Source organism: Carcharodon carcharias, chromosome 20 (genome assembly GCF_017639515.1).
Source record: "Carcharodon carcharias isolate sCarCar2 chromosome 20, sCarCar2.pri, whole genome shotgun sequence".
Classification (NCBI taxonomy): domain Eukaryota; kingdom Metazoa; phylum Chordata; class Chondrichthyes; order Lamniformes; family Lamnidae; genus Carcharodon; species Carcharodon carcharias.
Genome location: NC_054486.1, coordinates 49,961,987 through 49,975,048, shown reverse-complemented (window position 1 = coordinate 49,975,048; position 13,062 = coordinate 49,961,987). Strand labels below are relative to the sequence as shown.

The 13,062-nt window shown below is 41.8% G+C and overlaps 1 protein-coding gene across 8 annotated transcripts in view; it reads right to left on the bottom strand.

The window, feature by feature from the left end:
• The window catches only part of ralgapa1 (Ral GTPase activating protein catalytic subunit alpha 1), a 337,589-nt gene that overhangs the window by 149,997 nt on the left and 174,530 nt on the right, over positions 1-13,062 (bottom strand). For all 8 annotated transcript variants that reach the window (XR_005946224.1, XR_005946225.1, XM_041213937.1 and 5 more), the window contains 2 exons: positions 10,316-10,414; positions 742-897 (listed from right to left, as the gene is read on the bottom strand). Coding sequence is in view for 6 of the 8 variants with exons in the window: in XM_041213937.1 (XP_041069871.1) it covers positions 742-897; positions 10,316-10,414 (255 nt within the window). In the remaining 2 variants the exon portion in view is untranslated. The remainder of the gene's footprint in view (positions 1-741; positions 898-10,315; positions 10,415-13,062) is intronic.

The window sequence follows — 13,062 nt, the reverse complement described above, 5'->3', positions numbered from 1 at the left end:
TGAGGGCAATAATGGGATTTTCTAAAAGTATAATGTAGCATTAACTTTTTATTTTCACATTGAAAATAGAACATGAACTAGATGATCATGTGTACCTTTTCAGAAATAGTGTTGGGTTTAGAGAAGTGCAGAAACAATTTGCTAATTGTTGAGCCAAGGGAAACGTACTGAAGCAATGCTTCACATGAGTTACACTCGATTTAAACATATTACCAGAAGAAGTGAAAGAGACATCACAGTGATTTATTTTGTAGTACATGTATTTCTGCTCCATCACTCTCAGCAAATTTGCAGCATTTTCCTGAAGTATTTTCATTTATTTCTTCTTCTTCCCTTCTCCGCTCCTTCCCAAGTCTTTTTCCCTTAGTCATTTAACCAATTTTAATTTTAATCTGCCCATTACTTCTCACTTATAGCACTTGCTGGAGAAGCTACTTGTGCAGCATATTCAAGATTAATAATTAAAACCTTGACAGATAAGTTATTTATCCTGGTCCAGGCCTAACTAGCTCATTTCAGCTGTAGTATCTTATGTACAGCAGCAAAGCACCTCAAGGACTTGCATCGCCAGTAGTGGCACAGCACCAGTCCCAGAACACCCAACTAGCAAGAAAAATACCTCGCACCAAACAGCACCTTTAACTTGTAGAGTTTAAATTTAATAACTCAAGTTCTTTACAAGTCTAAAAATACATACTTCAGTAAAAATAGTAAACAGACTTTAAACAGAAAAAAACTGACCTGATCAGGGTTTAAGAGTCCACTGTGCATTATATTATAGAAGTGAACCAGGAAATCAGAATTAGGCGAAACATCTTGACGTCGTTTCATAATTTTGCAGATAAGCTTATATGCATGCAGCTTTCCTTGTTTGTATTTTTCTGGTAATGTTGTTGCCTAAATGATAATTAAATTTTCACATTAATTATTGTGTTCAGTAAAAAAAATTACTCTAATTTATAAAGCAGAAAACATTACTGCTTAAATGATGGAAAACAAGTTTGGTTTATGTATAAAATGTAACTAGGAGATCTCCTCTGCTCATAGATAAAAGATGTGAAAAAAGTTACAGACCTTACATAAGTAAAATAATCTCCAAGGACCACAAGAGTCAATAAATGGAATCAGTCACCATTGTGTCTCAATAATTAGAAACAGAATTGATTACAGAAACCTACAAAATATTAGATTAAATTACTGTAAATATTAGAACTATACAATGGTACAAAAATACATATATCTAATTATCTCTAGCTATAATTATACCATTTCTCATACTGCAATTACATCCTCTGACCAATAACACAGCACGCTTGCACTGGCAGGAAGGTACTATGCACTGTGAAAAATGTACATAGAGTTTTCACTATAAACATGGACCCAGGAATTTGACAGAACATCCTGACACACAAGTTTTAATATAATACATTTAGAACAGATATCAAATAGCAGATGAATACATACAATAAGATGCAAATATTAAAAAAGACTCGGTAACTTGATATAAGAATTATACAGTTCAATTATCTATTACCTTTAGACTTGACACTCCCTGTTGGTCTCCCACATTCTACCCTTTGTAAACTTGAGGTCATCCAAAACTCTGCTGCGTGCATCTTAACTCGCAGCAAGTCCCATTCCTCTATCACCCCGTCCTCACTGACTCACATGGCTCTTGGTCAAGTAATGTTTTGACTTTAAAATTCCCATCCCTGTTTTCAAATCCCTCTATCGCTTTCCCCCTCCCTATCCCTGTAACCTCTGCCAATCTCAACCCTCCAAGGTATCTGCACTCCTCTAATTCTGGCCTCTTGAGCATCCCGATTTTAAATGCTCCATCACTGCTGGCTGTGCTTTCAGCCACTAATGTCCTTAGTTTGGGAATTCCTTCCCTAATCCTCTCTTTCTTCATTTAAGATGCCTGTTAAAATCCTAAGCTTTTGATCATCTGCCCTAATATTACCTTCTGTGGCTCAGTGCCAAATGCTCTTTAATAAAACTCTTGGGATGTTTTGCTATGTTGAAGGCACTACATAAATACAAGTTACTTTATTGTTTGTAATTCTAAAGACAGAAATCAGGTTTTAATAAAATTGTTGAACATAACGATTGATTTTAGCCAAGATTTCTGAATTTTAAACATAACTCAGTTGCATTTGTGCCATTTTTCCCTCTCATGGCTTCTAACCTGTGTAGGTTTCGTATCTGTACAAGGGTACAAAAGAGAAGTGGGTCAGGGCCAGGTTCTGAGCTCTAGTCCTAGTTTGAAGTGTGACGATGGCAAGGGCGATAATGGTGATTAGACTGGGAAGAGGATTCATTCGTAGTATTACCCAGAACCAGGCTGGGAAAGCATCGCCATAGAGTTGGGAAGCTGGCTGATGGGCTGAGCAGATGTGAGGAGAGGTGTGACAGCTAGCATGACCCAATGGGCTAAATGTTTTTGTTCTGTGCTGTAAATGCTCATGGTTCTATAACCACCATATTTGGGAATTTTATTGTTGCTACTAATCACATGATTGGTGATACAATCCTTTGTTTTTGGTCAATATTATTTGCATCAGAATAGGTTTTAAATCTTTCCTTTCAACCTCTTGGGAGCCACTTGGTATCTACTCAAACCTCCCCCTACCACCACCTATTAATGCTGGAGCTGACCCCGTAATTGATCTTCAGAAGATTATTGGGCATGAAGCCATTCCAAGCCTGTTTTTTGGAGTTGTAACACTGTACCACGACATTTTACTCTGAAGTTTCAATGTTACCACTAGTTTTTGCCCAAGTACACATTTTGATAGCTAGTCTAATTAATCGACCTTTTCCAAAATCAGCACAAAGACAATCACTGCATTTAAAAATCAAATTTCTAAACCTAATCCTGACCATGAAAGAATTAGATAAGCTTTTATGATTCCACTCCTCATCTTGCTTAGATGTTAACAGGGGTCAAATTCCACTGCTCACCATCCCCAACACTGCACCCCCCCCACTCCACCATGGGTCCTTTACAGATTTTGACAAGGGCTATTTCTTGATCTTTGGGTGCTATATTATGGTTTTCCATTTAGATCTGAAGATTTAAATTAGAAACCTAACTGTTTTCAAAGCAGGAGTTTGCAAACTTGCTCTACACAACTACAGAGGCATGAGGGAGGAGCTGGCCAGAATTCACTGGGAGATGAGCCTAGCAGGAAAGGCAGTGGAATAGCAATGGCAGGAGTTTCTGGGAGTAACTTGGGAGACAGAGCAAAAATACATCCCTAGGAAGAAGAAGCATACTAAAGGGAGGACAAGGCAACCATGGCTGACAAGGGAAGTCAGGGACAGCATAAAAGCTAAATAGAAATCACACAATGCGGCGAAGAGCAGTGGGAAACCAAGGGATTGGGAAGCCCACAAAGACCAACAGAGGACAACTAAAAAAGAAATAAGGAAGGAGAAGATTAAATATGAGGGTAAACTAGCCAGTAATATAAAAGAAGATTGCAAGAGTTTTGTTTAGATATATAAAGAGTAAGAGAGAGGCAAAAGTGGACATTGGGCCGCTGGAAAATGACGCTGGAGAAGTGGTAGTGGGGAACAAAGAAATGGCGGAGGAACTGAATAGGTACTTTGCGTCAGTCTTCACAGTGGAAGACACGAGTGACATCCCCAAAGTTCGAAAGTCAGGGGGCAGAGGTGAGTATGGTGGCCATTACCAAGGAGAAGGTGCTAGGAAAACTGAAAGGTCTGAAGGTGGATAAATCGTCTGGACTAGATGGATTACACCCCAGAGTTGTGAAGGAGATAGCTGAAGAGACAGTGGATGCATTAGTGGCGATCTTTAAGGAATCACTGGAGTCAGGGAGGGTCCCAGAGGACTGGAAAATCGCTAATGTAACCCCCCGGTTAAGAAGGGAGTGAGGCAAAACTCGGGAATTTACAGGCCAATTAGCCTGACCTCGGTCGTTGGTAAGATTTTAGAGTCCATTATTAAGGATGAGATTTCAGAATATTTGGAAGCGCATGGTAAAAATCGGGCAAAGTCAGCCTGGTTTCATCAAGGGGAGGTCATGCCTGACAAATCTGTTAGAACTCTGAGGAGGTAATGAGTAGTTTAGACAAAGGAGAGCCAATGGATGTTATCTACTTGGACTTCCCGAAGGCTTTTGCCAAGGTGCCGCACAGGAGGCTGCTCAGTAAGATAAGAGCCCATGGTGTTAGAGGCAAGGTACTAGCATGAATAGAAAATTGGCTGTCTGGCAGGAGGCAAAGAGTGGGGATAAGGGGGTCCTTCTCAGGATGGCGGCCGGTGACCAGTGGAGTTCCACAGGGGTCAGTGATGGGACCACAACTTTTCACCTTATACATTAATGATCTAGATGATGGAGCTGAGGGCATCCTGGCTAAGTTTGCACATGATACAAAGATAGGTGGAGGGACAGGTCGTATTGAGGAGGCGGAGAGGCTACAGAAGGATTTGGACAGGTTGGGAGAATGGGCAAAGAAGTGGCAGATGAAATACAATGTGGGGAAGTGTGAGGTCATGCAATTTGCTAGGAAGAAGAGAGGCATAGACTATTTTCTAAATGGGGAGAGAATTCAGAAATCTGGAGTGCAAAGGGACTTGGGAGTCCTACTCCAGGATTCTCCTAAGGTTAACTTGCAGGTTGATGCGGTAGTTAGGAAGGCAAATGCAATGTTGGCATTTATTTTGAGAGGACTAGAATATAAAAGCAGGGATGTGCTGCTGAGGCTTTATAAGGCTCTGGTCAGACCACATTTAGAATATTATGAGCAATTTTAGACCCCGTATCTCAGGAAGGATGTGCTGGCCCTGGAGAGGGTCCAGAGGAGGTTCACGAGAACGATCCCAGGAATGAAAGGCTTAACATATGAGGAACGTTTGAGGACTCTGGGTCTATACTCGATGGAGTTTAGAAGGATGAGGGGGGATCTGATTGAAACTTACAGAATACTGAAAGGCCTGGATGTAGTGGACGTGGGGAAGATGTTTCCATTAGTAGGAGAGACTAGGACCCGAGGGCACGGCCTCAGAGTAAAGAGAAGACCTTTTAGAACAGAGATGAGGAGAAACTTCTTTAGCCAGAGAGTGGTGAATCTATGGAATTCATTGCCACAGAAGGCTGTGGAAGCCAGGTCATTGAGTGTATTTAAGACCGAGATAGATAGGTTCTTGATTGATAAGGGGATCAAAGGTTACGGGGAGAAGGCGGGAGAAAGGGGTTGAGAAACTTATCAACCAAGATTGAATGGCAGAGCAGACTCGATGGGCCGAATGGCCTAATTTCTGCTCCTATGTCTTATGGTCTTACACCTGCATTAAAGGACATTAAAGAAATGAAAGACTTGGTGCTGGGCAGGCGACCAAGAACCCAACAACAAATAAACAGTTTTCCTTCAATCACACCCACCTACCCGCCCTCACCCCCCCTCCCCATACTGGTCATTCCCCTCCAACGGCTGATATTAAAGCCTGGAAGGTGGGGCTCTTCTGAATTAACTGGACTCACCAAACTTATTCTACACATCAAAACTTAAAAACACACAGCTGACATCCAAAAAGAGCTTGTATACAGACGGACAGTTCTGTCGCAGAAACACTTAAAGAGCCAAAGAGAAACAAATAGAACTGCATTTCCCCCTTTACCCCATATCTCTCTACATTAAACTTCACACCCAAATAATTTATTGGATAAATGTAAAAGTGGAAGAAAGACATTAATAAGATTTTAACTTTATTCTTTTTTTGTTTGCTTATTGTTGTTCCAGCAGTTGTCTGTATCCTTGCAAGCCAGGCGCAGGAAACGGGTTTGAGAAGGAAAAAAAGATATTTTGAGTTGGAAAATCATACAAAATATAGAAATGAAATGCGCTGCGAATAGAAAAGTGAGCAATATAGCCAGTTGTCCACACCTTCTCTCTCACCAAGTGGCCTACTTCTCCTTCGCCTCCTCCTACACATGTGCCCCGTCCCTCACCCTCACTCCTTCATACACAGGCTAGCTCAGTCCCCGCCTCTCCACACACACACACACACACACATTCACTCACTCCCCCACACTTGCTCACTCCCTCCCACCCACATGTTCTATTCATTCATGCTCTCTCCCTCCTGCCCCCCCTACCCCCCCGAACAGTTACTTAGTACCCTTCCTTCGCTCCACCCACTCGCTCACCCCCTCCTCCCTCGGCCCAGCCACCCGTTTGCTCACTCCCTCAGCCCAGCCACCCGCTCGCTCACTCCCTCGCCCCAGACACCTGCTCACTCCCTCCATCCTCCCCTGCTCCAGCCACCTGCTCACGCTGCCCGCACCGCCCCAACCACTCTCCCTCGCTCCCACTCCCCCCCAACACACACACCCGCTCACTCCTTCCTTCCCCTCCCCCGCTCACTCCTTCCTTTCATCCCCCCCGCTCACTCGCCCATACTCACTCTCCCCCTCTCACCCACTCACTTGCCCTCTCCTGCGTGCCTCTTCCTCCCCCTCCCTCATGCTCCTTCCCTCACCCACACACATGTTCATTCTCAGTCTCCCTCCCTCAGTCTCCCTCCCTCAGTCTCCCTCCCTCAGTCTCCCTCCCTCAGTCTCCCTCCCTCAGTCTCCCTCCCTCAGTCTCCCTCCCTCAGTCTCCCTCCCTCAGTCTCCCTCCCTCAGTCTCCCTCCCTCAGTCTCCCTCCCTCAGTCTCCCTCCCTCAGTCTCCCTCCCTCAGTCTCCCTCCCTCAGTCTCACACATTCCCTTGTTTGACACAGCTGGACCCACTTTGCCTGCATTGACTCTGCTGCCATCTTGGCTTTCTTTTTTCCTGTGCTGTTGCTCCAGTTGGAGCCACTTTATCGTGTGCTGAATCTGCTGCTATCTTGGCCTCAGTCTGTCCTATTCTGCTGCTCCAGCTCTTCCAATGACAGGTTCCCTTCCTCCATTCATTGCTGCTCCTCCAATCATAGATTCTGTCTCAGGAGGATTTGCAATATCTGGAGAGAGGGATCCTGTGAGTGGAGGAGCTGGAGCAGCCAGCAAGGTTGATATAGAATCTGTGACTGGAGGAACAGCTCCTTATAGATTCCATCTCTTCCACACTTGCTGCTCCTCCAGTCAGACTCTGCATTGTTTACCTGTTCTCAAAGGGATGTTTGTACCTGCAATTTTTCAGCCCCATTTAGACCATGGAGTAGCCACAATGTAAGGGGGCAGCTTTTGTTGAATTTTTCACCAGTCTTTGGTTTTTCATAGGCTACTTATGACATTGAGGGCAAATTCACCCACTGCCCCTGTGTATTTTGAACTCTGACCATTAAGAAATGTATAAGTCAATTCCTAAGGTAGAAAAAACAAGACAGACACCAAACCCCATTTTAATTTTATATGAATAATGTAAACAAAAAAATCTTGACTACGAATAAGAAACTTAAATTTATTTTAGATGATGCAGCATTAAATTTTTAAGCGTTCTGCAGAAAAGTGAAGTGCAAGCACAGCATCCTTAAAAATCTAGATCACACTACTATATACAAAACAACCAACTAAGATGCTCGAAGGTACTAAAAAAAGAGAATTATGCTGGTAGTTATGTATTAAATGCAGTTGGCTAGTTAAAGACAATATAAGACTTTGAAAACATACACTCCTTAAAAATTTGAATCTTCACTAAAAACAAAACTAATGCAGGACGATTATGGGCTACAAGTGGCAACATCATGACCAACCTCTATGCATATATCACCTTTAACAAAATAAAATCTTCCGAGATGCTACACAGGAGCATTATGGAACAAAATTATCCAGAATACCCAAGACACAGGCTGATATCTGGGCAGATGGCCAAAAGATTAATCAAAGAGGTGGATTTTAAGGAGCATCTTAAAGGAGGAACAAGAGGTACAGAGGCAGAGTCGTTTAAGAAGGGAATTCTGGAGCTTCGGGCCTAGGCAGCTGTAGTTACAGACAAAAATGATACAGCAATTAAAATTGAGGACGCTCAACAGGCCAGAATTAGATGATAAAAACAAAAAAATAATAAAAACAAAAAACTGCGGATGCTGGAAATCCAAAACAAAAACAGAATTACCTGGAAAAACTCTGCAGGTCTGGCAGCATCGGTGGAGAAGAGTTGACGTTTCGAGTCCTCATGACCCTTCAACAGAACTGATTGAATCTAAGAAGAGGGGTGAAATATAAGCTGGTTTAAGGTGGGGGGGGGGGGGGCGGGGGTGGGGGGGGGGTGGTGGTGGTGGTGGTTGGGTGGTGGGAGAGAAGTGGGGGGTGGGGGGCGTGGTGTGGTTGTAGGGACTGTCCCTACAACCACACCACCCCCCCCACTTCTCTCCCACCACCCAACCTCCCCGCCCGCCCCGACTTAAACCAGCTTATATTTCACCCCTCTCCTTAGATTCACTCAGTTCTGTTGAAGGGTCATGAGGACTCGAAACGTCAACTCTTTTCTTCTCCACCAATGCTGCCAGACCTGCTGAGTTTTTCCAGGTAATTAGAATTAGATGAGTTCAGATATCCGAGGGCTGTAGGGCAAAAAGAGATCATAGAAATTGAAAGCAAGGAGAATTTTAAAATTGAGGCGTTGCTTGACCAGAAACCAGTGCAAATCGGTGAGCACTAGGGTGTTGGGTAAAGCGCATTTCGGGGAACTCTCTCTTAACATATGAGTTAAACTTGTTCCTTAAAGTGTCAAGACAACTGTTACATAACCAATTACTAAATCAGAGTTTTAAGAACACAATTAAAATTTGAAAGGAGAAAAACCTGAGCCTGGATGGACATTGAAACTGTTGGTGCTTGCTGTCAAAATAACTGAAACTGACAACTTCTGGAGGCTGCACACACATTTTAATGAGAAAATCCAGAAGTTGTTCCAGGCTCCCTGCTCCTCCAGAGGGTACGCTGGCAGCAATCTTCAGAAATCACAGATTTGACAGGAACTTCCCCTTTTAATGTAATTTCACTGTTTAAAAAAACCCCTGAAAAAGTTACACCTTGTTAATGAGAAGTAACTGAATGTTTAAACCATGTACTGAGTCAGGCCCTTTAAAACTAATTTTATATTTGTGTAGCGCAAAGTTTTTCCATTATGATAATCCCATACATTTTAAATAGAATTTTTTTTAATGATATTTCAGCTTCTGATTTTTATGTCTGAATCTTTATTTCACTCACCACATTATGAAAAGTGAAGGATAATCAGTGCATTTTACTTCTTAGTTTTCTGTCTAAGAATTGTTCAATGTGATTGGTTGCCTATCCTGCTTTATGACATTGCTGTTGTTGAACTCTTGGAGATACCCTTGACTTTGTGTCAGATTCAAATTAACTTTGGGGAAAGGTGAAATCCAAGCTACAGAGATCACTAGATCTTTGTGGACAGGTCTCTTAAGAGGTCAGCGTGAAAGCGCTTTGCCATGATGAAAATATCTGGGCCCTGATAAATGCAACTTAAAGAATGAAAGTGCCTTTATGTAGCATCTTTCAAGTCCTGAGGGCTTCCCAAAATGGCTAATTTTCGCAGAGCAGGGTCTGACTAAAGGCAAATGACCAACTAGTTAATTTATTTGGCAGTGTTGATAGAGAGATAAATGATAAAATACTTGCACTTTTTTAATTGACTGCAAAGCATTCTAAAGTAAGCACTTTATGTGAAGTCACTGTTGTAATGTAGGAAATGCAGCCAATTTGTGCCCAGCAAAGCCATCAAACAGCAATATGATAACAACCAGATATGTGTTAGTGACATTGATGGAGGGATAAATATGACCAGGAAACTAAGGAAAGCTTTCCTGTTCTTCCTCAAAAAATGTTATAAGATGTTATACCAATCTGAGAGGGCAGATTGTTTAAAGTTTCTGTTTAAAGTCTCAACTGAAAAACAGCAGCTCTGACAGTACTGCACTGAAGTGTCAGTCTAGATTTTGTGCTCAAATCTCTGGAATTAGGCTTTGCACTCAATCTTCTAACTCATAAGCGAGAGTGCTGCCAACTGAGCCACAGCCAGGACACTGATGACAATTATCCACAAGAGCAAGAGAAGCTCTTTACAATCAGTGCCATCACTTCACCTGAGGCTGATGGTTTAATAGCTCATCTGGAAAACAAAGCAACCAGTTTTGTACTTTGGAAGACTTGCATTTAACATATACATCCTGACTTAAAGGTGAGAATGCTACCACTAAGTCAAGGCCAATGATCACTGAAAGCACAACCTAAAATTTCTGAATGCATTGAGGGCTCATTTGGTACATGTATTCGCTGATTGAAATGTGAAAAATAGATCATTCATCTTTTAGAAACAACATCTTAACTCACCTTAAAAAGCCAAGGAGTTAGAATTCTGAGAGGTGGTATCAAAACTGGAGGAGGTGGGGAGGTGTGATTATCTATTGTAATTCCAAGATTATCTCTCACCTTTAAAGAAAGGAAATTGAGTTTTGACAAAAACAAATCTAAAATGTGGTTTTATGTTAAATAAGACAACATTATCTAAATGGGAACATTTCACACAGCAAGGAATTCAAGATTAATACTTTAGGTACAAATTATATTTATTCATTGCGTACACAAAAATACTATGGCTAAATTCTAAATGTTTACAAAGAAAACTATTTATTTTTTTTTTAAAAAGAACAGTTTGACTTGTGCAGTGCTTGCACAACTTAACCTATATAAAATTACTATCTCCAAATGCTGTACATGGCGACTTGGAACACAGGAACTGGTAGACAAGGAAAGACCACAGTCCATCTAGTTCACCGTTTACCATCTTGTTAGTAATTTGATACACCAGTGGTGTTGTTGATCAATCAAGGCAATCAATCTCTATCAATTCGCCTAAAATAGACCCAGACCCAAGATGAGGAAACCCCCACTGTGCAAAGTTTTGGAGACCATAGGTCTATGTCACCTGTTCTCTCAAAACATACTATATTCACCATATGTTGTGTCTTAAATTACTGTCACACTGTTTCCCAAATTATTTTCTCAAAGGAAGATTTCCAAGTTGGCTTTGAATTAATCAAAACTACCTGCTTCACTGTCTCTCCAGGAAGCCTGTTCTGTGGACTTATCACTCTCAAACTAAAATAATGTTCATGCAGATTAGTTTCAAATTTACCCTCTTATAAACACAGGCTGTCCTCTGGTTCCACTATTCTGGAGGAGTTATCAATATCATCTACAATACCTACTCCCATCAATGCTCAATTCAGGTTCTGTCAGGATAACTCAGCTCTAGACCTCAGCATTATCTTAATCCAGACATGGATTGCAAGAATTAAAAGCAAAAGGAGAAGTGAGAGCAACTGTCTTAACATCAAGGTGACATTTAGCCAATTATGACATTCATCTGTTTTATCAGGTTCCTAAATGAGAATAACAGACAAAATCCTCTACTGTTCAGACTTTTACCAGACACAGAGGGGAATCACTGCAGCCTCAGATCATTATTGCAAAAGTTGTTCAAGGCAACAACCTCAACCCAACCACCTTCAGCGATTTCATTTATTCCTTTCTATCATAAGAGTGGTGCTATTAACTGATTATTTTACAGTATTCTGCTCCAATAAGAACTCCTGTAAGAATATAGTTGCTTATGTCACAATACAATAGGACTTGCGCTGACTCGCAGCAGCAACGTTTGTGCACTGTAGGTGCCAAGCAATGACCATCTCTGACAAGAAAAGCCAAACCATCTCCCCTTGATCTTCGACTGCACCACTATAAATGACTGCTCCAACATTATCATTGGGGTCACCACTTACTAAAAGCTTAATTTGATCAACTATAGCTCGACAGTGGTGCCGATAGATTCAAAAGGGATTTGGATAAGCACTTGTAGAAAATAAACATTTGCAAGGTGTGGGGAAGGGCAGGGAGGAGGACCAACTGAGCTGTTTAGCATAGAGCTGGCATGGACATGACAGGCCAAACGGCCTCCTTCTATGCTGCAACTATTCTTTGATTCTATTACAAGGCTGCTACAGAAGTTGGACGCTCAGCAATAACTGGTTCACCTCCTGATCCCTGAATACCTCTCTACCATCTACAAGGCCAAAATCAGGAAGTTAATAGGATTCTCACTTCCTGTCTAGATGGGTGTAGCCAAGGAATACTCATCCAGGACAGATGAGCCTACTCAAATAGCACTCTGCCAATGACACCCACCCCCACGTACACTCTGGCCACAGTATAAACTAGCTACAATATGTTCTGCACAACTGATCAGATTAACTTTACTGGGCCTCCAAGCCCTTGGAACACTACCATTAAACAGAACAAAAACAGCAAACATTGTTAGGACTTCACTTGCAAGTTATGCACTATCCTGATTTTGATAAACATCACAGTTTCTTCAACTTCACTGGGTCAAATTCTTGCAATCTCCTGATGGCTGCACCATCGCTATGATGTTTGCAGTGTATCAAGACAATCCATGACCACATCCTCATGCCAATGAGAAATGGACAATAAATGTGGCTTTTCCTGCATCACCCACAACCCAATAATGAATTAAAAAAATAAAAGCATCATCTTGTTTGGCTGAGTAGCCCCTTTAGGATTACACTGCTCACTTTAACAGAGAAAGGTAGAGGGGGAAAAAAAGTGCTGTGATAAGCAAATTACAGTCAATAGCCACCTCAATCATGTCATCAAAAGCTGAAACAAATACTCTCATATGATTGCTTATGTCCCTAATATTTAGGTGTTAGTCTGACATTCATCCATCCACATCCAGCAGGGATAGTAATCAGAAGGGGGATCGAGGCCTTGGTTTCTTTTCCCCTTCCCCAACTCAGAGAAGCTGAGGTCAGTTGCAGCATTTCTGCAGACAAGGATGATGAGCAGAGTAATTGCCAATAAAGTTTCTAATTTGTTCTGGGAAGGTGCAAAATAAGGCTGTGTCGAGCACTCATCCTGTGTAGGCTATTTTTTTTAAAATACAGACAGCCACACGCAAGGGTGCCATGACTAACTGAGACACCAAGTTTGCATCAAGGTTTTAAACAAGTTTGAAAGTTCTTCAAGTCAACAAAAACACAGTTAACTGGATCCATATG